Raw genomic sequence first — 26472 nt, 5'->3', positions numbered from 1 at the left:
TAATGACAAAGCTGTCTAATGAATGTGATGACAACGAAACACCATGACATTTCAAATGCCAGAATCAAAATTTCTGGTAGTAGACAAAGAATATTTGACGCGTTTTTATTTCGAATCGCTAAGGGACAGTCCGAATAGGTATCCGAATAGCGAACGTTATCCAACGAACGATGCTTCTAACAGCCCCATTTCAGGACTGTCCTGGATCATTAATGATCAATGAATAAAAACGATGCATTTTTTGAAAGTTAGATTCGGCAGCAAAAATAATCATAACAATACCAATAATTTATCGGAGGAGAAGGATACAAAAGTTGTTAAAGAAGATCGACATTTTCCCATTGTGCAAGGTAAATTAGTATAATTTTTATGGAATAATCAAATGAGTCATAGCTCAGATGCACTTATATGTATATTAATTTATGTTAAATAATATCCAGCAACTAACTTTATATAAATACATAATTTATGATAAAGAATTATTAGCTAATTAAATTTTAGATTCAATAAACTAGTATATTTCTAAGTGTACTAATTGCTATATATTTAAATAAATGCTAGTACATTCAATAGAACTAAATAATAAATTGAATACATAAAAAACATTAACAAATATTGAAAATTTTTAAACTATTATTCTTTTATCACTCCTGAAAATTAAATAGAAGCATACCTTCATTGGCTCTTGTATTATTTGTATTATAGCGATATCATGTAGTGGCGGATTCAAGAAATTACTTATTCAAGAAATTGTTGTTTTAAATATGTTTTTATAATTGAAATGGTTTATGGTCAAGAATATAAAGCTCAATAAGTAATCATCATCATAAATAAGGCGGTAACAAATCTGGGTAAAACCAAATAGTCTCTGAAATAGCCAATAGCCATTCAAAAGTCTTAGTATAGAAAACAGTGTGATTTTAAATTTGCTACAAGCGTTTTTTGAACCTAATATCTAAAAGATTTCAATAAATATGGACGGAAAGGCTAAAAATGTATTATTTTTATATAAACATTATTAATTATACACTTACATATATAACACTAAACATGTGACAAGATCTTGAATTACGTCAAACAGACATGTTTACGTTTCATTAATCAGTTCCCTATAAATACTATAAAATGACTATAAATACCAGATATAAGCCGAGTAAAATGTAAATATAATGACTATTAGTATTTATCTATCTTTTGTAAAGGATTTCGTTAATAAAAACCAACAAATCTCATTAAATTAACAAAAATTGATATAAATTAATCAATTCAAATATGATGAAAATACCATTCGGTCAGAAAATTTACCCGCACATGGACCGTAGCCTACAATATTACCGGTAATAAATCCGATTTTGTTTTGTGGTTCTTTTCTAGAGTCAAAAAATCTTCCTCTTCCTAAAATGCACTCTGCGCATTCTTCCGCTTCCTCGGGAGGTCTAATGGTTGGCCCTAATTTTAGAGTGGGAAAGAAGATTGGCAATGGGAACTTTGGTGAAATTCGTTTGGGGAAAAACCTTTACAATAACGAACACGTTGCCATCAAGCTGGAGCCTTTGAAAAGCAAAGCTCCACAACTACATTTGGAGTATCGATTCTACAAAATGCTGGGACAACAAGAAGGTATGTTATTATTTCTTTTTGTATTTGAAAATCTTGTCTATATATATATATATATATATATATATATATATATATATATATATATATATATATATATATGTTTGATACACGTTAAGATAAGGTTATAGTGTAATGCTATCCCCTGAGAATTTTCAGCTAATAGTGTAAAATATGAAAAATTATTTCAGCTAGATGTGAAGTGATTAAAGACTTCGCTGCATAAAGCAGAATATTGCTGGAGACTATATTTGCTTAGGCACATATTTAAAAATATATCATTTTGTTTTTTTTTTAATAATATTCTAGAAATTGAACAAATGAAAATGTTAATTTAAAATAAAATAAATAAGGAGCTACATTTATAGTTACATTAGGCCTATACATTTGTTTTACAGGATTCATTTTTATGTAGCTTGTATCTATAGGTATTAGGCTTTGCCGTTGATGTTGATCTTGATGCATGATCAGGTGGTCCTTCCTCATCAGTTCTTTCGCTTTGGATTATCGTAATGAATCCATATTTTATTATTAATTTTATTATTATTATTATTTAGAATTTGGCGTTGATGCAGCGTTTCCCACAAGACTAAACGCTTTTCTGTGTCTCTTGGTTTCAATTCACATAGCACAAAATTTTCAAGCTTTTGGATAATTATTGTTATTCAAGTGATTGGAAATGGTTTTGGTATAAACAATTTTGCATATTCTTCTTGTATTTTCCAAGGATCATATATAGTAGTGCCTTAAAATTCTCGTCTACAGATTTTTATGGCTGTCCAGAACGCTCTTTGTATTCGTCAAATGTCGATGCTAGTATTCACATGTTGAAATCGATGAAGCATGATTGCCATAAGCCTCACACAGCTTTCGATGATTTTAAGCCGCCTTTTCGTTGAAATTGAGGTAAAATGTAAAATTTAATGCAAATATGATTTACTTTGTACAAATTCAGACATTTTCAATGCACTGAAAAATATTTTTGTTCGCAGTTCGTTGAAAAATTCTGAAATGTGAAGCATTCCCCATAGTTAGGCATTAATGTAAGGCTGCTTGCAAATGTGCCCGATGTAATTTATTACGGAGTAAAATAACACCAGGTGTTGTTAATCTTTTAAAATTAATTTATAGGCCTATAGTTTAATTTTCACAGCTAGTGCAGTTTGAGTGGGACCTGCTAGAGATGATAACAAACTTTGACGTATTAAAAACGAGTTATTTTATCCTAATTCCTCTTTCGTCTCTCTAGAAAACAGATAATAAAAAAATAATATGTAAAAAAGCTGATTTTAGGAATTAAACAAAAAATAATTTGCTGATAAGGCACTGTTCTATAATATCTCGGAGCCAATGTCCGCACACATTCTAACTAAATGTAGCAACTTGTTGACTATTTGGAGAAGATATTTCTCATTTAATTCATTACAGAATATTTTACTACTATAAAATATGCCTCAATTATTTGATTTTATTAAAGGTATCTGATTTTATTTTCAATTTTAATTTGAATCTTATATAGAGCTTTTTTATATAAGGTTTGATTGATTTCTTATTATTTTATATGTTTATTCTCATTTAGAAAGTGTTATGTACTTTAATTAATAGACTGATATCATTGAATCAATCAGTTATATACACTTTTATATTCTTAGGTGTACCTAAAGTATACCATTTGGGTACCTGTGGAGGTCGATATAACGCGATGGTAATGGAATTACTAGGACCAAGTTTAGAAGACTTATTCACATTGTGCAGCAGAAAATTCCGCCTCAAAACCGTTCTGATGATCGCAGATCAATTGCTGACGCGTATCGAATATGTACATTCGAAAAGACTTATCTACAGGGATATTAAACCAGAAAATTTCCTCATCGGAAGATCCAAATCGAAAAAAGAAAAGATCATTCACATCGTAGATTTTGGACTGGCAAAGGAATATATCGACCCGGAAACAGGAAAACATATACCTTATAAGTAAGTGATAACTTATTGTTTCTTGAAAGTATTTTAATAAATATTAGGTGCTCGGATATATTTTCATGTGAGATATTAAAAAAGGCAAATTATTCGATCCTACGAACAATACAGTGTATTAATAACTAACTAAGTAATAACTAACTATAATTATATATTGTATGTTAGCATATATTTTGATCATATATATATATACTCTATTCAAAGCACTTTCTTTTTATTCAAGTGAGGCTGTTTTTCGGTGATTTCGTCCTTCAAACGGTCCAATAACGCTATGTAATAGTCGCTGTTAATGGTCTTTTGAACAGTAGATCACTTCAATAAGTGATCTACTGTTCAACTTATAATATAAATCTTATTCTAGACACTATACTAATTTATTTTAAATCTATCCTAACTTATTCTAAAAATTATTCTAGTTTATTTCAGAGATTATTAAATCTCACTCTATGTGTCAATCAGTTCGTATGCCAGTTTGCGTTTGAGCCTACGCACTTCACTGTCATCGCACACATTTAACTCTTTGGCGAGTGTATTGGATGCACTAATAGTCTTTCAGGGTACTTCGCACTAGTACTCCGAATCACACTCGTTATGGGTTCTATGGGGATATCGCGCCGAATCAGTTTGTAGGACACGTAATATGGGGCATCGACGATGACTCGCAACACTTTATCCTGGAACTTCTGGAGGATAACTATGTTAGAATAGCTAGTAACTAGTAAATTTACAATGAGCATGTTGTTGAAAATTTTCACGAACGGAATGCCTGATTCGAGGTGAGTGTTACCATTTCTCATAATCCATGAGGCATTGAGTAGCGCGCGGACTTTTTTAGATTGAAACACTTGGAGTAGTTCAAGTTGTCTCTCAGAGACATACCTGTACCACACCTGTGCTCCGTAGAGGCAGACTGGACGGAGCATATTAAACAGAGTCGTTTTCTGGGGGATTGGGAGTTACTTTCTATTTTTCTACATAGATTTAGAGGCGACAAGCGCGGAAGTCCTTCTTGCTTCTGAAGTTTTACTCGGGTTGATCTGCAGCTGCAGTCTGTCGCGAATAGCGTCGGGACTGTAACCGGTTGTAAAGAAACCTGTATCATCTGCATAAAATGTTGTGTGGGAATGTTTGTGGAGTGAGAAATCAGCCATACAAAGGTTGAACATGGGAGGGGCTAGGGGAGCACCTTGCGCAACTCCTGCGGAAATCTGTTTTCAGGACGAGATTTTACCAATCCTGACTTGAAAGGACCTACCGTCCAAGTAAGAATCAGTCAGGGTGATTAGGTAATTATCGTCACGGTCATTTGCGTATGAGGGTAAGTTAGTATTGGTTTTGAAAATTTTTCATCCTAACCTCCTTAGAGAAATAAAAGAACTAATCAGGTACAAGAACCGTTTAGCGACAAGAGCTCGCGCCACTCTGGATCCTGAGGATAAACGCATGGCACATTGCACAGTGCAAAGACTGGAACGAGAGGAAATGATTCCATTTATTCAAAATCTAGGCAACCCCACTGCCCCTCATGACCTCTGGCGCCGCCAAAGACGTAATGGGGAAAAATTCGAACACCTACCCTAATACCCCCTCTAAAGGCCGATTCTTTGACGGACATCGCCTTAACAAACCCGGAAAAAGCCGAGATTCTCACCAATTAATTCGAGAATCAAATGAAATACAATCTCTTAGCCCACCTCAAAGGACGTTGTCCTTCATTAACGACACTATCCCCTCTAATATCGTTATCTGGACAGTATCGTTAACTTTAAATTCAATGATAATAAGTTTATGTTAGTAAATTTTACGTTACATAACTTTATTAGATTTAACGAAATATACACAAAAATAGCGTCTTTGTTTTTTGAGATATTATAAACTATATAAATGCATTTATTAAAAAATAAAGTAATGACGAATAGAAGACCATAGTCCAATTATTTTTAATTAGCTGAAAGTTGGTAGTAGAGTTTGCTTTTTTACTTTGTTTGTAACATCACCGAGAAATATTCCATTTTGGTTAGGGCCGCGTTCGGTTTCAGCGGATCTGTTTTGACACAAAACATGGAAAAAATGGAAGAAAAACAACGAGAGAGACGGCTCGAGTGGCTAAAAATAAAAAAATGCGTTTTATTTAATTTGTAGCCGGCTCGTATCTGTCCAGCAAACTTAATTAGGCCAATATTTTTCGCTAAAACTGTGCTAAAATCACGTATCACGCTATAACAACTACTAATCCATCAGATTGTAGTTTTTGAAATTAAAAATATTTTTAACAGATGTAAAAATAATGGGATTTAACTTCGTAACATATTAGGTTTCCAAGTCTGTTAGATACCGAAATTAATTTTTATATTTTGATTGAATGGAGATTTATTGAGACAAAATGGTTTAGTTTTATTAAACTCAGCTGCACATAAAATTAGTATAATAAGCCAGAGAATAATAATTAATTACTTTTTACTGTCGACTGTTTCATTACTTTCGGCCTACTAGTTTCAGTCGTTACTAGTTTTATACTGACTGACTGGATTTTAGTGTTCTCGCTTTTTTGTTAATTTTTTCGACCGTTTTTATGTTACATTGCCAACTATTAGGTAATGCTTTTTTATTGGCCCTTGAGATTTATCCAATCCTCTTAAATGTTAACACTGTATTCGGTAAAGTTATAAAGAATTAAAAAATATCTCGGTTTAACAATACATAAATATATTATTTTATTTAAAAAGGGACGTTAAATATTGCACATGTCTACTGTACCCAGCAAATATATCTTTCTATTTTGTCTTTCAAAAATTAGTACGAGAAAGAATCGTCGTTTTATTTATGGCACCGTTTAACCAGCCAAAAACATTTGTAATACATCTTCGAATGAAACAGTAATATTATAATATTAATGTGTTTCAAATACTACAATAATAAAACTAAAATAAAATAAAAATTCTATTCCTTCCTTATAACTCCAAAGTAACACTAACGTATAAAATTATAAATATTGCCGCTTGCTAATTCACAATTATTTACACCATAAACAGATTTCTAGCCCAAAGTTCCAAAAAAGTATATTTGTCCATTTCTCTCTCAAAATTAGTACGAGAGGGAATTCGTACATCCCCACCTTGTGTCACAATAGGAAAAATAATCGTAAACATAAATTACAATGAAATAGTAATTAATATATGGACTGAAAAGTCCTGGGCATAACAAAGAAAAGGCGTTTTTTTTGTCCAAAATTGGCTTTATTCATCAACGTAATCTCCATCAAGAGTCACACAATCACTCTAGCGCCGCTCTAATATTCCAATACCACTTGTGTAGAACGATTTATATTTTGCCTCAAATTAGGCCTGTCACCAGTTGCTGTCCACTCGAATGACGATAGTTTTGATACCTGAGTGAAGTGATGGATCCATGTTTTATACATTGCCACCTATCGATGCAAATATTCTGGTTCGTTACGTTTAAACATCACCGAACACTGCTCAGAATCATCAACATATTCTTGCTTTTGGTCAACAGTGAGCAAACGCGGCATCCGCTTTGAACAGAGCTTTCTTATAGTCAAATGCAATATAAAACCAATGCGTTCTTTTGATATATTTACGATGTTAACAACCTCACGCAACTTCACGTTTCGATCATTCAAAATTATTTTATGGATTTTTAAAATGTTTTCTGGTGTTACCACCTCATTTGGACGCACACTGCGCTCTACATCATCGGTGTCTCTACGACTACGTTTGAAGTCCATAAACCAACGTTTTGTTGTTGTTTCTGATGGAGTGCAGTCCCTACAACACTTTTCAAGCAATTGTTTCGCTTGAATGGTATTTTTCCCATCCAGAAGCAGTGTAAAATTAAAACACGAAATTGTTTTTGATCCATTGTTTTGAAAATAACAAAAGTAGTGTCACTTTTAACACAATAACTCATAAACTTGAGTGGAATATTATGAAATTTTGACAGCTTTCTTTTAAAAGTTAGTACTAATTGAAAAAGCGGTAAATGCAATAAAGCTAGCGTCATCTACGTGTTAGGCTAGGGACTTCTCGGCCCATGTGTTAGCTACTTCCATTGGACTACTTTTTAAAATGGTTTCAAAGTTTTGCAACTATCGATTGTTCTCATTCGATATTTCCCAATGCTAGTACAACTATTCATTGTTTCTATTCTATGAAAAAGCAATTAATATAACACAAGCTTTAAATGTTGTATTTCACTGCACAATACATATATTAGTAACATTTATAGAAATTAGTTGGTGACATAATACATTCTATCAGTACCAATTTAGTAAATATTTTTATAGAACATTTATTACTAGTTTTGAAAACAATTATTATTAGTTTAAAGCAATGGAAGCAAAGTTCAAATAAATGAACCATTTCCCATTTCATATTCCTTTTAAATATTTAAACTTAAACAACTATATATTTTAAGTAATTAGGTGTTTTAATATAACATATTAGCTGTTTGCATATATTTTGATCATGTTATCCTTTCAAATAGTTTTTATTGACAAAAATGGTCGAGTGTATATTAATCAATAAATTTTTCATAATTTTCTATAACATTTTCGCACTGTTCCGATCGAAATAATAATGTTGCCTTGTCAAAATTATAATCACAGATCCATTTTCGTACTTCTTCAGTATGTATTCAGTATCCTTAATCGTGAGCCAGTTAAGTTGTGCTACATCCATCTGAACAAGTAGTAATTTAAGCTGCAACAGTGTATCATTCACAACTCTTACAACGCGTGGCCGAGAGTGGTCTTGCAAGGGTATGACTTCGTGTTTGTTATTATTGCTGATATTTTTCAGCAGCCTTTAATACACTACATCGTATATTTAATTATCATATGTATAGTAAAACTTTATGACGTTGAATATAACGTTTTGATTTCTATATGGATGGTTTTCCTAGATTTACCCATGATATCTTGCGCTGGAGATTGATCCACATCATATTGTAATAGATCGACTTTAAATCGCCAGTCACAATACGCAATGCAATTCGATAGGGTAATTTTAGGCAATTCATGCGGTAGCCGTTTCTCCCCCATCTTATAATAATCCTCTAGATAGCATTTTCTGCTTTTTCAATTAACAGCTAAGTTGTTCGAAAACCGCTTGAAAGATTTAGTTGAGTTTTAGACCAATAAGTCTTGCAGTTCATTATCTCCGAACCTTTTTGATCTTTGCTACCATTGCCACTTTTAAATCGTTGAAACCAAAACCTACAGTTGATGTATGACGTAGTAGCATCACCATATGTTTTTGATACGTTTTGATGGGCTTGGGCAGCAGATTTCTTCAAATCGAGCAATAAGAACGATAAAAATAGAGCGTAGAAATATCATTCACAATCTTCACCAACAAATATTACGGATCAATACATATGCAAGCATCTAATTATTAATTGATTGGTTTAACATTTTACTGTAGTAAAAAAAACTAGCAAATAATTTGATTTTACAAAAATATAATACATAATTTAATATTTATGATAATATATCTTCTGATTTTATTAATTACTACTGTTAGTTGTGAATATCTTACAAATGCAGACAAGAAGAAATCATTATAATTATTAGTATTTATATTAAATTGTTATTTTATTGTTATAGTCATTTGAATTGAGAATATAACTGTCAAAATTGCTGTATTGGAGTGCGATATTTATGATATAACCATAAACGTCTTTAAGTCAGTTGAAAATATTCTAAGTAATTAAAATGAGAAGTCAATATTGTCATATAGAGATACGACTATTTAATTTGTGATTATTCTTATAACATACTAATTTGTCTGCGCATAAGCTATATATACTTTAAATAATCTTTTACTGTATACTTGTTTAAATATCTTTTCAGGGAGCACAAATCTCTAACGGGAACCGCTCGATATATGAGCATCAATACGCACTTGGGTAGGGAACAATCTCGGAGGGATGACTTGGAAGCGATGGGGCATATGTTCATTTATTTTCTAAGGGGTTCGTTGCCGTGGCAGGGACTGAAAGCTGACACGTTGAAAGAGCGATATCAGAAAATTGGAGATACGAAACGCACGACACCAATAGAATCTCTTTGTGAAGGTAATAAAAGTAATTTTGTTAATAATATAAAGTATACATATATAGAGTAGTTTAGTTAAAACAAACTGTAATAAGTAATATTGTAAATATGATAATGAAACTCCAGCTAATTAATGCTGATGTAGAAAAATTAAATGATTATTTGTGTAGTACTACTTAAAATTGATATACAAAATATGTCACTGTCACTGTCACCAATAATTTCACTGTTACAAAAAATTAACATTTTTGTTGATTGTTATATTATTTATGGGTACGTTTGAATATTATTTTTTTAAATGAACATTTTATTACTACTATTATTGAACCGCGGCTGACATAATGTATAAAACGCTGAACATAATTTTTTTGGCACTGCTTGTTTAATATTTTACTACGATTTATATTTCATAGAAATGTAGCTATTTTTGATAGCGAAAGTTATCACTTACTATAAACTGATTTTATGGGAAGTAATAACCTTTATTGGTTAAAATAACTATTTACTCAAAGTGTTTAGAATAATATTCGATCGGATATCATCTGATAACTGTAATATTATCATGAGATTTGACAAAACACCTGCCGGTGAGTATGTGAGGAGTTTTAATTTACCAGCAAACGTGGAGATTGTCGAAGATATGATAGAAAGTTTACCGAGTCATCTAGTACTGTACTAAAATTAGTAAAAAAGGATCCTGATAAATTAGACCGATGAGACGAAACTGTTTCAATATCTATCGATTTAGCAGCATATGATGTAGTGTTAATATACCAAGAACATATTTTGCTCTGAGATAAGTTTAATGTATTTAATGCATTTAGGCAATAACTAGCTATAAGCGATAGTTAAAGCTAAGGAATTAAAAATACGTCCTTCTAAATACAAACCAACTCTAAAATGACATATCACAAAATAAAACTATAAAGCAAAGTAATATTTATACTCTGAACATTTTATTTTGGCGTTATTTTTTTATTAAAATTATTATTTAAATATCATTCAGATATTTTGTTCAGACAGTTCGTTCTATTTAAATTACTCACTCGCAGAAGATATTTTAAACAAAAACAAAAGGTATAAACAGTTTTAAATATGATTGATAGTTGGATTGATTAAGTGCTGGTTTTGCCGTTTCTATATAAACGTTGATAATTATGATCATATGGAATAATCAATCGAGAGAAATGTAAAATATTAAAATATATGACATGTATAACTATTGGCTTCTTCTAGCTATTTAGATAGTTGCTTAAATAGTATGAACTGATTAAGGAATCTTAAGTATCACCGTTCAGGCCCGATGCTGACGTTGGCTAGTTTTAGACAATTAGTAACGCTCTACTCCTAGTACTTCACGTATAAGTGAATCCCATATAGCTTGCAAGTGAATTGCGTTGATTGATTTAAAAAAAGTATTAATTATATAAAATAAATTCTTATATATTATTAATTATTGATAATTTAGATGGCTAATATATGTTTAATACCATTTAAGCATCATATAATTCAATCCAACGTGTGATATCGAGTGATATTTTATACCAGAGTCAAAATAGCCATCTAATCTCGAACACTACTGAAAACAGACAGTAGAAGGAAACTAATTAATAATCGGAGTAATTAATTAAAAGCTTGTTTATTTGTTATATCGGAAATTTAGAGACATTTAGCACCGGGAGAGAGATAATATATAACATGAGATAGTCAGATGTTGGAATTAGTTACTATAATTAAAGTTTAATTGCTATTATTGCAGTATTTAAAAAAATTACAGCATCTCATTATTTATGCAATTTAATTGGCATTAGATCATTTTTTACGTTTGTCATAATATCAGAAGAAGTAGAAACCAAAAATGTCATCATTCAGGAATTATTTCAAGATGAAATAACGTACAAAAGTGATAACGATAACATCTTAAAATAATATTAATAAGTAAATTTAATGGAATGGGTTTCTTAAATATCCAAACATATTTTAAAACTAATTTTTAAATTGATATTTTTTAAATGCTGAACGCAGGACGACATCCATATTTTTTACGATTGGCTGCTCTGTTATTTTTTAATGATTACTGTTATTATATGATCGGTCCGTGAATAGTGGTCCTAGCGGATAGATCTATGTCGATTAGTGAAAAACATATTTAAAATATCTAAACGCTGGCTTTGTGATATCTGAAAATTTGAAGTTCTAAAATACAGATGTGTTTGTCACAAATGCTTAAAATATATACAATTCACTCGTGCAGAATTTTGTTCATTAATAAACGCGACGTTTATTGTAGATCATAACATTAAAATTCACTGGTTTTCAGGTGGGATATTTTATACGGGGGTCATGTGCGGTTTTACTTTATGGCGCTCTTTCGATCTATGAAGTCAGCTTGGCCACAAGATGACATTGAAACCTAATTCTTCTTGTTTGGACATCAGCTTCGGAGTAAAACGGAAATTAGGGATAATTTTTTTTGTTCGATCGGTATTTAACTACTTCGTAAGGACAAAGATTTATAACGATTGTCTAGAGAAGATGAAGCCAGTAGAGATGAAGATGAAAGCATATTGACAATTTTTGTTGTATGTGTGAAGACAACTATAATTAATCTGTCTGAAAAAAGAAGTAATTTGATGTCCTAGTAGAATCAATGTTTCAAGAGATAGTAATGTGACAGTTCAATCGCCTTAGCCGTTAAATAATCAGTAACAAAATGAGGCGCCATCGATTATAGATTAGATTAGACAAGCCTATTGAAGAAAAATAACTGGAGCCAACTGAAGAAGATACAATCGTTTCTGCAAGTAATACAAATTTTGAAAAAGAGCATGAAGGTGAAAGTAATGGGGATGAAAGTGTTAATGAGAAGAATGACAATAAAACTGAATGCACAGAAGAAAGATACATACTAGTAAAGATGTCTACTTAACGTGACAAAAAATAAATATGAATATGTGTATCAAACCAACAAAAACAAACAGATCCTTAATATTATTGTATTTTTACCTAAACCTGTGAATAGAAGGTTATATTGAGTAACCATATGTTCCCATATTAATACTAAAAAAATACCAAATGAGTTTTAGTTAAAATTTAAGTTTATATCAAACAAAATAACCTAAATCGTAATTTAAAATAAATCACCGACATTTGTATAATAATGAGGAAAATAATATTTTAATACAAGAAATGGGCACTAAGGACTAATACTATATTAATATATTTTAATCATTTTGTGGTCGTATACTTTAAGAAAAACAAAGTTATCCCGTATCATGGTAGTTCACAAAAAAACTTTGCTACAAAATGATATAGTCAACTACCTGCAAGTTCAAAACAGTTTGCTTGAAGTGATCCGAAGAAAACCGACTTGTAGAAAAACAATTAATACCATTTGTATCACGACAATACACATACTTCACTGCTTGATCCTTATTTGTTTTCATTTGTGAGTTTGATTAAAAAAATAGATTACACAGAAATTATGCTTCAGCCTATATAGTTATTACAGTAAAATAAAAGTAATATATAGTAAAATATATAGTAAAATAAAAATTTATAATAATATTAATATTTCTGAATGTAATTCCCGAATATTTCTGAATGTTATTTAAGTATAAAACGGTCCATATTTTATATCTAACATCTCTCGTGGTAGTGTTGCCAATGTCGAAATATTAACTATAAAATGCCCGAATGGAATAATAAAATATATGAACAAACATTTTATAATAATAAATAACAAATTATGTGACAATTATTTAAATTATAATGAAAAGTTAAAAACGATTGAAAACAATAAATTATTATTTTAGGAACAGTTTACATTACTTTAGATCTTCTTCTTGTAAAAAATCCATTTTTTATAGCAGCAATTTAGCTGACAACCATCTGTTCTCCAGGATTTCCTCATTTCCAAATATATTTCGAATTTGTTTTGTTTTAAGGACAGCCTGAAGAAGTAGCCACTTACTTGAAATACGTGCGAAATCTGGACTTTTTCGAAACCCCAGATTACGATTACTTAAGAAAAATGTTCAAGGACCTTTTCAATAAGAAAGGTTTCCCGGATGATGGAGTGTTTGAATGGACGGGTAATTTTTTACAGTACACATTTCTTGATCTTGTAATAAATCTTATATATTTGATATAGAATACCTCGGACCTTTTTCGTGTTTCTATTGTTTAATAGAGATTTTTATGGCATCTTTTTTTAGACAGGGTCTCGTGGCTCAACGCAGAAGAGAGAAAAGAAGTCCACAAAACGAAAACATGATTACAAGGCGATCTTTGATTTAATTGTATGATTTCTCATTAAACCTATTTTAAGGAACACATGTATTATTCTATTATTAACACATATGTTAGAGCGACGTTTTTATTTAATGATTTTTTATAAAATAATATATTCAATTAATAATTTATTTCTTTGTAATACTGGAGATACTAGGCGCATGTTATTGATCAAAATAAGTAATAGATGGATTAACGCCTGCAGAATATAGTGGTTTAATATTTAATAATATATTAATATATTTATTTTAATCATTATTTTATCTTAATATGCCAGTACATATATATAATGTATCATAGAAAAATCATCGATTTCGGATTGGAATTGCCATGAGAGAGAAGGAACGGTCAATCATTTTGACACTAAATATAAAAGTAACCAAAATGAAAGTTCGGGATATCTAGATAAATATAGTAGATTAGATATCCTATCTAAGATTATACTTTTGACTAAAATACTCACCTATTTATAAAGAAAATGTAGAGTCGGATAGTGACAAGATGATATCTCTAAATGCAAAGAAGTAACAATGTCCACATTTGTTGATGATATTGCCTTGCTGCAGCTAACAAAATTGAGAAATCTGTAAAAAGTTGCAGACAGATGTCAGCATTCTAAGGGAATTAAACATTGACGAATATAATTTGAGATATATGCATAAAATGAAAGAGTATGTTACGAAGAAACTAGAAAATATTATATGAGGCTCAAAAATGTGTGCTGTAAAAAAACCAATATTAACATGATCCGAAATTATAAAATTAAAAAGTTCTTGGCAGCATTAAAGCCCTACGGTTGTGTGGTGACTCTGAGACGTGCCGAATTGTACACCTTAGAATAGCGGCATTTACTTAGAAAATATTATCCCAGATGTTGAACACTTGCTGGGTACCAGCAGCGACGTCCACTAAGCGATAACGAGAAAGTTTGCATATCTTTATTGGTTCTTAGATAGCTGTATAACATAATACACGTATATTTAGATATTTATATAACTTATATACTTATATATCGCTATCATAGATTGTACGAAGTTTATACTAATTCATTCATGCATCCATACATCTGTGTACTTCCATATCTTCTCACTTGTTATCTTAAAATTTATACTTATTGACGTGCTGTATCATTTGCACATTGACTGGTGTGAATGTAATGTACATTCACATGTAAAAATCTGAGAAGCCTTAAATAGTCCAGGAGGTTGATGGGTCTGTAATAAATAAATAAATAAATACTTTTTCTTTAAATATTTACATTCTTACAAGAAGTAATTCCTTAAATTTAATTTTAGTGTTGGAATGAAGAACTTTCATACATTTCATTTCAGTTTTTAATTTTTTTTCCAAACGTTATAATTCTGACAATCTGTTGAAATTCTATAGCCTTTGACTTCTAATTTTTGGTTATATAATAATCAGCATTTCGACAACATATTTCTTTCGGCGCTATGTTTAAAGTAGTTCCTCGTTTTCTTTAGTCTTCATTGGGAAGCAGTCTCAGTCTTATCCGCACACGTTTAGATTTAAAGAGATTTGGGCAGTTTCGTCAGCATACCGTCGTTATTTGTTCTGCTGCAATAACATAATATACGTGGGTATGGATTAGTCACATAGCAGCTCCAGAAGGTAGGTACCAATTACAGTCCCTGTGGACTCCTCATGTTTTCATCAGGGTGCGAGAATCACCAACGTCTCGTCATGGAAGAAAATGAGCCACCACAGCATCAAAACATTCAATCTCACAGCGTCGATTACTGTTGTTAGGAGTCCTGTTCGAGAAATAAACTTATTTTCAACGTAGTCAGTAGACCACATTCAAGTGCCGAAAATCTTCACACACGTTAGTATATTTCATTTTACCAATCGCTTTATGACCTTACAAATCAGTTTTGTTTTTTAATAAATCTTATTTTAAAGCTCTTTGTATATAGTATATTTATATATATTTGAACATATCAGTATTTTGTAATTATTTTTCCCCATACTCTTTTTTAGTATTTTTTGGTAATAATTGTATGTCAAATTTTGACAAGGACATTCTACATCTTAGAATACCAGCCTATAAAATACTCTACTAGAAAATATTATTCCCGATATTGACACGTGAGGGGTGACCGCAGTGACGTCCACTAAACAATAACGAAGATCCAACCACTTCGAGAGGTTTATCTAGGATATTATTGAAAGGTACTTATTCAGTTACTGATCATCGTTGAGTTCAGATGTACCACCATCGACTGCCCAAGCGTATTATCATGTAAAACAGCGCCGCTCGCATAACTAACGGTCACATCATGTAAATACCAGAGTTTTATTTCGTCTTACCTCCATTCACCGTACCATATAGACCCCCTAAAGTAGATTAGAAATGAGGACATTCACAGAAATCACCAAGTGAGAAGGCGTGAACATAAAACCATCGAAGTACTACACATACTCGGCAACAGTGAATCTATCTCAAGGTTTAGCGGAAGAAAACCTTTTCAATTAGTGTAGCTTAGCTAAATATGAAAACTTTCCCGTGTCTTGAAATGATTTGGAATGCAACAGTAGGTGTAAATCTATCACATAGTTAATTATGTTTAAGTTTTAAATGCTAGATATAAACTGTAAGAGCAAGATCAAGAAAAAATACTAGATAGCGAATAACAAGTTATAATATATGTTCCATGTATTTCTAAACAAAAAGAAAACTGATGCACGAGGAGGACGAAATAATTGAAAAAAAGAAAGAAACTAAAGCTAGTTCACTAATCACTTAAAGGATAAGAACTAAACAGGATTTAGAAAGTTTTCTTAGGATCGACAATAATTTTTCGTGCGGTGATGAGCCAATCACTGATAAATGCACAGGTACGGGCACAGTTACAACATATATGATTTATATAATTCGATAAGTACTTGCCACTGATGTCGTGTAGATGGAAAAGTGTGAAAATAATAATAAACCCCATTCAGTATAAATGTCAATATAGATTTACACAGAAATAATGATAATCGTGTTTTATTAGAGAATTATAGTCATAGAGCAGTCTGTGATTACAGTTTAATGAATGAGCCCAACTCTTTCATGTTAGGTTGGGAATAGAGTTTGGATTAATTCATAATGATATTTTTCAGAGCTAACGAATTTTACACTATTAGAGTACAGTTTGAAAATTAATTATTTTTATTATAATCAATTTTTGAATTAACACAGAGAATGCAGTCGCAATTTACAAGCACCAGGTAGAAGCCGTTTAAGTAAAATAAATTTGTAAAGACGGAAAATGTAGTTGTGTTAATTTTAGAATGGCGGGGGCTGGTTACATAAGACGCATATATCCTCCTTTTATTAAGACAAAAAGACGGATGACGACGAATATATATAGTTGGCGAATATATATAGAAGTTGTTGCAATGGAAATTAATCGGCTAAACCTGGATAGGAACTGGATATTTATAAAATTTATATTCAGGGGACTGATAATAGTATTTCATGGAGCTGCGTGATGACTAATGAGTCGGTGTTATGTTACGTGATCAATTTTAGATATATTTTTAGATAGAGCTAGACTGATGGTAGACTTCTAAAATCTAAATTTATATTTTATTTGGATTTATTGTATAGCTCAACAAGAAAATGTTGTTCTTCTTGCCTTGGGTACCCTACGGATGTTTATATCTTCGACAGATATATCCTCAAGTCGATAGTTTCCGAATATATTCGTGAATATATTGAATCGGTTCAGGCAATTATGGTTTTGCTGTATTTTATATTTAAAATAATCAGCAGTTTAAGGTAGTTCTCTAGAGGACAAGTTATTGTTATGTATATCTATATAGATAGATTTATGGACTGCTCGGAGAAGATCCTAATACAGATCTATACAACCTACCACATATTTATTTTAAATTATCTTCTTCTAAGTTCAACCAAAATATGTATATTTTCACAATGGATTCTTGTATCATGTATTCCTATTATATCCTCTAGGTAATCACATTTAAATATATCGTCTAAGTATAGTATCAAATCTTATATATTTTACAACATAACAATTTCTAGCTATACTCGTATAAGTTTTTATGGAAATTGTGATCCCTTTCTAAATAACATATGTACTATATTTCGGTGTATTATATGCTTTATTCTGCGTTGGACAAGGCAAGCGATAGGTGAGATGTGTAATCTTTCATATGGTCAGATCTTTCAGATGTATTTCACGAGCAATAGTATTAGCACTGAGCGTTTATTACTTTACTGCAGTTTATATTTCATACAACCATAAATATTTCTTGACTTGACACTGACTGTGTTATTAGCGCTAAGTATTTGAAGTCAAGTCAACCGTGTTAATCTCACCGATGATATGCGGAAACAAATAATATAATAGTCCTATAGATATGTCAGTAGAAACGAAGTGCATAGGCTTAGAATTTAACGAGTTCGTGAACATCAAACAGCGAGCAGGACAATAGAACCTAGCAATTCTGCAGACAGCGGTGCGCCTATAATACAGGAACAAGCAGTATTCTACTACAATCCAGAAATAGATTATGGTGGTTATAACAACAAAATATCAAACAAAACAGTATATTAACAAATCAGTTATAATTTGGAAAATGGCAATCGTTGGCCAATGTTGTGAAGCTGGGTTTTTTGTGTATTGTGTTTTGGCAGAATAAAAACTGAATATTTCAATTATTCTAAAAGGAAAACCTTTATTTTATGAGGAAAAATGGCAAAACCATGGATCATCTATATTGATAATATGGTATATTGCAGATCAAAATACATGCAAACACCCAATAATTCTACTGTTCATGATGTTCTACGAATTTATTGAAGAACCCAGTGTATTAGATGAAATTATATTTCAACTATATGAATACAAGTTAATAAATATTAAGATGTAGGAATGTTCGTCGGGTCGGTCAGTCAGTCGAAATGTGTGGCTGCCGCTACGATTATTTGTCAGAACACTCACTACTATTTTTGGAAGGAATTTGCACGGGAACTAAAAACACTGGTTGAATCAAAGTTGTTTATTTTAACTTACGATTAATACATGTGGTCGATGGGAGAAGTGACAGGATATTAGGTTAGGTAGAGGAAGTACGGTAGCGCTGTGGAAGTGGTACTGTTACAGGGGGACGGTGATAAGAAAAGAGAGCGAGACGTCGTCCTGATGGTCTTTTATACCCTGGAACTGCATGGTACCAATCCACCGGCGTTGCCAACCTTTGTAGTTGTTGATGGTGAATTGGTGGTGGCCTAAAGGGTCGTGGCGGTCGCCACAAAGAGAAAAATAGCTAAGGTAGTAAGTGATGGTTTTTAATATGGGCATTGTCTAGCCGATAGCCCACATGCTAAGCACTATTGTTCTATTCTCCTATATATGAGCTCTAATAGGTCGGCTTGGTTGGTGCAGCGGTCAAGACGACTGGAAGATCATCCTACTATTGTGATACTCGCGAGTTCGAATCTTACTGGAGCAAGCTTATGTTTGTAATTGTACAAAAAAGTGTAAAATTTAACAAATAAATTGATGGCCGTTACGTCAATAACCATGCTGGGTAACACTCGATGTCTTCTAGGATGGTCTCTAAGTTACTCACTGGCCATTCGGTAGGCTTAATGCCAAAAACCGTGGTTAGAAGTCTACTTTATACAGTAGGTCCAGCTTAGATAAAAATCCAGTTAAAATATGATTAAATTTTAAAAGTGCGCAATGAAAGCGAACAATATTTGAAAAGTATAACTGTTAATTTGAAAAATTCAAGAGATAATTGATTTAATAGTAAAGCTGGCTAATATCTGAAACGTGTAATAATTAAAAAAAATAGATCCAAACTATTTTTATGCCTGTCCCTTTTACATGAAACGATATTTTAAAAATTGTTCTCTATATTACGCAATTTATTGTTCGCGAAACGTAAAATAGACACTACTATTAAACCGCATAACCCGACATCCCAAAAAACCAGTCCCGATATTGTACAAAAACCACCCACGGATAAAAAATAACGACGTCAATATTTCAATGAAATATGGAACGACGGCCGCAAACTATACCGGAACAGATAAAAAAACGGTGCCAGTTTACAATGTGAGGCGTGTAAAAAAATGCCGCCGCAAAAACCGATCCGTAATAGAATGAAAGTCAGCGACGTGTGGAAGTTAAATTGGATTTTTCGGACTGGATGAGGAGGACCGTTTGACGTTATGTTTTCTTTATGAAGGTCGACTGTATCGTCTCGTTTCTCTAAAAAAGAACCCGCCCGTTCGTCCTCGAGAAACGAAAAGATTCGAAGGAAGATTTCTCGTATTTGTATTACCAAACGGATATGTGTATCGAAACTGGAATTCCTTGTAGTACTAAATAATAGTATAATGTACCAAATAACATGTCTAACACAAAACATTGAAAATAGGCTGTATTTTTATATATAACTATAGTTAGGTTTATGTTTCGAGAAAAATATACCAAATATTTGTTATATAACTCGTGAGGCAAAAATACCGCTACTATTTTGATTGCGCGCCCTTTCTTTATGTGACGTTTAGATACGTTTTGTTTTAACCATTGTGTTGTGGAGACGTCCGAATTTTATTACCGATTAATATACGCCACAAGAACGAGCAGGAAAAGTGACAATATTTATTGAAATTAATCGTTCCATTATTGCTACTCAGCGGAAATTGCGTCAAAAATATCCTAATCGTCCAGTGCCTCACAAAACCACAATTTATCGTTTACATGCGAATTTTCGACAGCACGGTACGCCAGCGGACAGGCCCCGTTCTGGAAGACAACGGACGTCTCGTAACGCTGGTAACGCTCTGGTGCGCCATCGAGTTGCAGAGTCTCCAAAAACATTTTCGTACAAAATTCAATTAGTTCAAAAATTGCTACCGAGAGATCCAGATCAACGAGTTCAGTACAGAATGCAATCCTAAGGCTGTTTCGTGAAATTTAAGATTTTTCGTCTAAGTTGATAACTAGCGATGAAGCCCATTTTCTTCTCAGTGGCCACGTCAACAAATAGAAAGTTTTGGGGAACACAGAATCCTCAATTAATTCATGAAACATTATTGTATCCACTAAAAATAACTCTATAGTGTAGTATTCATGTTGGAAACATTATTGGCCCCTATTATTTTTGAAAATGACCAAGGTGTTGCAGTTTCTGTTACTGCTGAACGGTACCAAGACATGATTCGAAATTTTCTTGTGCCTGAAATGGAAGAGCAAATACTATAAGATATGTGGTTTCAGCAAGGTAGGGTCAAAGAACACACAGCTCGTTAAACAATTCAATTATTGAATTACGTTTTTCCACAAAGACTAATTTATGAGATAAAGTGGGGATTTAGCATAGCCAGACAGATCTCCGGATTTAACAGCACCATACTTTTCCTTGTGGGTTTTTTTTAAGTCAAACGTTTATGTGAATAAGCCCCAAACGATTCAACATCTTAAAGACTATATTTGTCACCAAATTGAAGATATTCGGCCTCAGATGTTGTAGGACGTCATGAAAAATGCCTTAAAAAGAGCCGAAAGTTGTATAGCGAATCGCGGTCACCATTTTTTTACTATCCCATATTAACTAAATTTATCTAAACATCTGTGTATTAAAAAAACTCAGGCTCAACTGAACAAAAGAAATGCTTAAAAATTCTCAAGACAACTTTACTAATTTACAATATATGGAACAGACAAAGGACTCGACCTTTGCTCGCGGCTCCTCTATCTCTATTCATTTGTTCTTTTTTTATGAATGCTACCCTCTTGGCTCAGACGCTAATCTCCTGAATTTAATCAATGTTATTAGCGCTATCCTACGGACCGAAAGTACTTCTAAAGCGAGTCTAAATTTAAAAGACGCCCGAAATTCAATAAATCCTCCTGGTTTAACACCTATCCTACCATTTTAGCTATAAATAATTATACCACATTGTCTACACTACCTTTTGTACAATTGTTTAATTTTTACTCTCGTGCTATTTATTATATTATATGTATCTAGGGATATTTTCATTGTTACTTTGTTGGAAATCATCATTTCGTAACTATACAATTATTAGTTATAATTTTACAAACTACAGCCTAGTCAAAAATATTGAACGAGGACAGACATAAAAGTGTACATATAACAAAAAGGTAATATATAGGATATAACATAATATATGGGGACAAAAGGATTAAACTATTAGATCATGACCAAGTTTGTGAGTGTGCGTTGGTTTAGGCTAGGTTTTGTTGAAGCAGCAATTTTCTCTCACAAATCCAAGGTCAGTTGATATTGTTACTTGTAAATCTATTTATATAGATCTGTATTTATACTTCGATGTTGTCTGATATAGAAGAAGTTCATTAAGTAGGCTTGAAGTAATCAAATAGCCGTGCGTGGAGACGCTGCCTTAGTCGATTAAGATCAAGGTGCGATTCAGTAGAGCTTATCAGAATTAGTATTAATTTTTTAATGAGGGCTTTGGAGGGATGAGAAGGTAACTAATTTAGCTGTACAGTCTGCAGTCTCATTTCTGGGGATGTGAACATGCGAGAGGATCCACACCAGTGAAATCCCCAAGATATACGGAGTAATATTACAGAGGAGCAATGGTAATTGGGTGATGATAAAAAATATGGGTGTACTTTTGTTTCAGGAAACATTCAAGCTAGTTAGGGGAATTACTAAGGATGAGTCATTCTTAGGTAAGTCTGGTTGATATGTAGAATACGGTTTTTGAAATCGCCCACTGCAGTTAGTCTTTTAATAATTCGTGACTATAAAATATGTTAGTAATATATTTCATATTAATATTTGACTAAAAAATTAACTGTTATGAAAAATCGGTTACAGTGGCTTTGGTGTGGTTTGGAGCTATACCAAATGCCAAGAAAGAAGCTGCTATACTATAGTATGTTAGTTTTTTTCAGGATTGTAGAATAATTCGTCTATTTTACTTAAGGACGTATATTGCGCAAAATCTCCATCGAACATATTAATATATTACAATTATATTTGTGCCATTTCGTAAAGATCTGAATTTTATATTATATCTGTTACAATAAAAATTTCGACTTTAATAAAATGAATTTCTTAAGAGTAGTTTTAAATCATGATATCCCCATTGAATGCTATAATGGATATTCAGGCTTGGATATAATGATGTTTTAAGTACTCTTTGTCTGAAGATATACGACTCAAATTATATGTTATGCCATATATATATTGCACTGTCATGGTAAACAATATCAGAGATAGTGTTTTTCGCAAAACTATGTCCAATTTTCATTAAATATGTTTGATCTTTTTAATTGTAGCTTCACAGACTGTCTGCGTGAATATTTAGTAACCTATGAGATTGATAAATAACTGTATTTTTAGTAAATACTCTAGCAGTAGCAGTACATCCATTTTATTCCAAATAACAACAAAAAATATTGCTGTAAGTTTACGAATAACAAGAGTTATTTTCACAAAAAGTAATGTAAATTAAGGACATTTGTTAGGTTGTGTGCTAAGTATGTTATAATCATATAAACTTTTTTGTGTACCTGAAGTTATGTGCATTAAGCTTTCAAACTTTTTAAACCCATTAAATAGATATTAATTAAAAAATCGCAGAAGGTTACATTTTTCAGGTTTTTGTTAATGTAGCATATACTCTCTGCTATTATGTTGATAAAATTTAATTAAAACAAATTAAAAAATCCGTATATATTATGTACATTATTTATATTATTTAAAATATTATTCTTAATGGTGTCTGTTAATTTTTAAACCAATTATTATATAGTCAGTTGAAAAATATAAAATATGGTCCGTCCAATAAAACAGTCGACTCGCGTCATGAAAATTTATGAAACCAATACGTCAGTTTTTTAAGTTTTTGTAAACGTAGCATATAATGTCATATACTAACTATTTTTAAAAGTTGATAAAATTTAATTAAGTAAAAATGAAAAATCGGTATATAAAGTGTCAATTACTTAAAATGTTATTCTTGACGGTATCCGTTAATTAATTAAATTAATAAAATATTAATTTTAACAGGAATAATAGTAAAACTATAAAAATAATAAAATATTTCTGGAATTTCTAATTTCGGTTTTGATTAAACTTGTTGATTAATATATGTATACTGATCAGAGTTATGCAATATGTTACGTATGACAACCATTAATAATATGTTGCAAAAATAAAACCATTTACTACGGATAATTACTTATTGATGAGCCAGGCAGCCTAACGCATCCCTCTGAACTATCAAAGGTGTCACTAACAATACATTTCCCCAGCTTGATTGATGCGTAGATGCCTGCGTCAGTTTCAGCACGATAGTTATAAATCGCAGCTGTTAATTGCCTAAATATGGCTGCGCCTAGCGCAACTGATATTCATTTATTCATTCGCTCCGGCAAAAAATGGAGATGAATTCGCCGGCATTATAGCAAATTGATCGTAGATTAAACAAAAATCGACAATTAGCGTTAGTTCAATAGGCGTAGTGATTTAATGACCTTTAAACGTCGAAGTAAAGCTCTACAATTTCAGGTTGATATTAATATTGATATTGATATTGATATTTACAGTCAAATAAATTAATATAAATTTTTAATTATATATAATGTCGCCTACCTATCAGTTCGAGTTTATTTGAAGTTGATTCCTTAATGTGGGCTCTGAACTCTATTTTTTAACATTTTTGGGGTTTAAGGCTTGGTGAATGGGGATATAAACGTTATGTGTTAAAGTTATATAAAATACAAAGAGATAGAAAGGCAGCGGCTCAGTGTTACCTGAGAAGATGCTTGGGCAGTTAATGGTAGCATAACTGAACAAGAGTCAGTGGTTGAATGATCTAAAACACCATACAATGATTTTCGAGATCAACGTCTCCGAGTTGCCAGATCTTCATTTTCGCTTACTGGACATCGTTGCTGGCACTCCGCACGTGTCCAATATCTAGGACATTTTCTGGGTATCTTGTAGGTTGCTATTCTAATATGTAAAATTCGATACGTCTTAATGTCGTCGCTACAGCATTAAATATACCGGTTAGCGAGATACATGATTAGGGATCATACTAAAAGTCCATAAACTCTCCTTAGATGTTTCCTGCTTTTAGGATTTTACACTATTTTTTTATAATTAATTATGAACATACATTAAATAAATATCTCATTAAATATCTCAAAGTAATTTGTACTGGGGCTTTAAGGTGAACTATATTTCATAATCATTATAACAAATACATAGCTGGTTCTCGAACAATACGTTGTTATTGGTTTTGTAGGATTTCAGATATCCTTCATCTATACTCGGTAGTATTCTGTCATTAACTAAGGAGAAATGTGATATATGTGATATCAAAATACCTTTACAAGGAACCACTGTACTGAAGTACACAAGAACTAAGCGTAAAGTTAATATGCTTTCTAATGAATGTAAAATATATTACTTGGATATGCAATTGTTGATTAGATGGATTGGGCCTCCAAACACAACCCTAACCTACAAACTATTATAACTGTATATATATGCATTAGATCTACTATAATGTTAAAATAAATTTTATTTGATAACAGCATTTTTGTTTTATAATATTATTTAGATTAGAGTTCTGTTGTATGTCAAAGTCAAACTTAGCTAAAACTCAGATTTGATACGGTAACATTGCGACGTTTTAACGTCATAAATTTAGGTACGGTATATTAAAAACTTCTTTGGATAGACTATATTATTAATTATCTTTAATTTTGTAAAATATTAGTTTTACAAATAACAGTAATAATGTAACAGATGCTGAATTTTATTTAAAACAGGATATTGAAAAATGTATATACATTATATATAATATAAAATACATTCATCATAAAATGTTCCAAAATCGAAAACCAAAATGTATATATTGTCCCAACATCCTGCCTTTTCATATTATCTGCTTTAAAACGAGAAACCCTCGGGATTTCATACGAGAATCAATTTAACGACCGAGTTAGGAAGTCGAAAACGTTACAGCAATCGTATTTATACAGCACATTACAAATATTGCTGAACGCCACACGTCAGAATCAGACAAACGTACGGAACGTGCTCCGAGCGGTCGAATAGCATCATCGCCATTAAAACGTCGGTTGAAACCAAACATCAGACGCGAAACAAAGAGCCGCACTTCGATAGGTCTTTTGATAGGACTCTCGAACATCTTGCTATAAATCTCAAATCTTATCAGCAATACGTTCCCTCTGGAAAGATGATCGTTTTCAGGAAACATTACGTTAACAACGAATTTTATTGATATATTTTTATTTCTATATATATATTTTGAAATTGGAAAATTAATTAATATATTTTGTATTAAATAGTTGTATTAAATTAATGTTTTAATTATTAGAGGAAAATGAAATAATGAAATGAACATAAACATAAATTAAGTATAATACCTTTTTAAATTCTTTATTATAGCAATCTAGTAAATTTAACTAATAAGTTATTTGTTTTAAATC

General features: G+C 31.7%; 2 protein-coding genes across 4 annotated transcripts in view; one reads left to right on the top strand and one right to left on the bottom strand.

Annotated features, from left to right (window-relative positions):
* The window catches only part of LOC143189975 (uncharacterized), a 563901-nt gene that overhangs the window by 207836 nt on the left and 329593 nt on the right, over window positions 1–26472 (bottom strand). The gene's annotated exons all lie outside the window — the stretch shown is intronic.
* LOC143194155 (casein kinase I) lies at window positions 59–14003 on the top strand. 3 transcript variants are annotated; one of them, XM_076400760.1, is made up of 7 exons: window positions 59–138; window positions 195–350; window positions 1460–1620; window positions 3270–3591; window positions 9467–9690; window positions 13618–13764; window positions 13892–14003. In XM_076400760.1, the coding sequence occupies exons 3-7, from the start codon at window positions 1602–1604 to the stop codon at window positions 13975–13977; spliced, it is 798 nt and encodes a 265-aa protein (XP_076256875.1). In that variant the 5' UTR covers window positions 59–138; window positions 195–350; window positions 1460–1601; the 3' UTR covers window positions 13978–14003. The 3 variants fall into 3 exon arrangements, with proteins under 3 accessions (XP_076256875.1, XP_076256858.1, XP_076256867.1); XM_076400743.1 differs by lacking the exons at window positions 59–138; window positions 195–350 and adding an exon at window positions 1073–1160 and having other exon boundaries at window positions 1375–1620; XM_076400752.1 differs by lacking the exons at window positions 59–138; window positions 195–350 and adding an exon at window positions 1073–1160 and having other exon boundaries at window positions 1375–1620; window positions 13888–14003.

Source organism: Rhynchophorus ferrugineus, unplaced genomic scaffold, assembly GCF_030347505.1.
Source record: "Rhynchophorus ferrugineus isolate W39M unplaced genomic scaffold, kcgeb_rfMv2 rfM1, whole genome shotgun sequence".
NCBI lineage: Eukaryota > Metazoa > Arthropoda > Insecta > Coleoptera > Curculionidae > Rhynchophorus > Rhynchophorus ferrugineus.
This window is presented reverse-complemented; position numbering and strand designations above follow the sequence as displayed.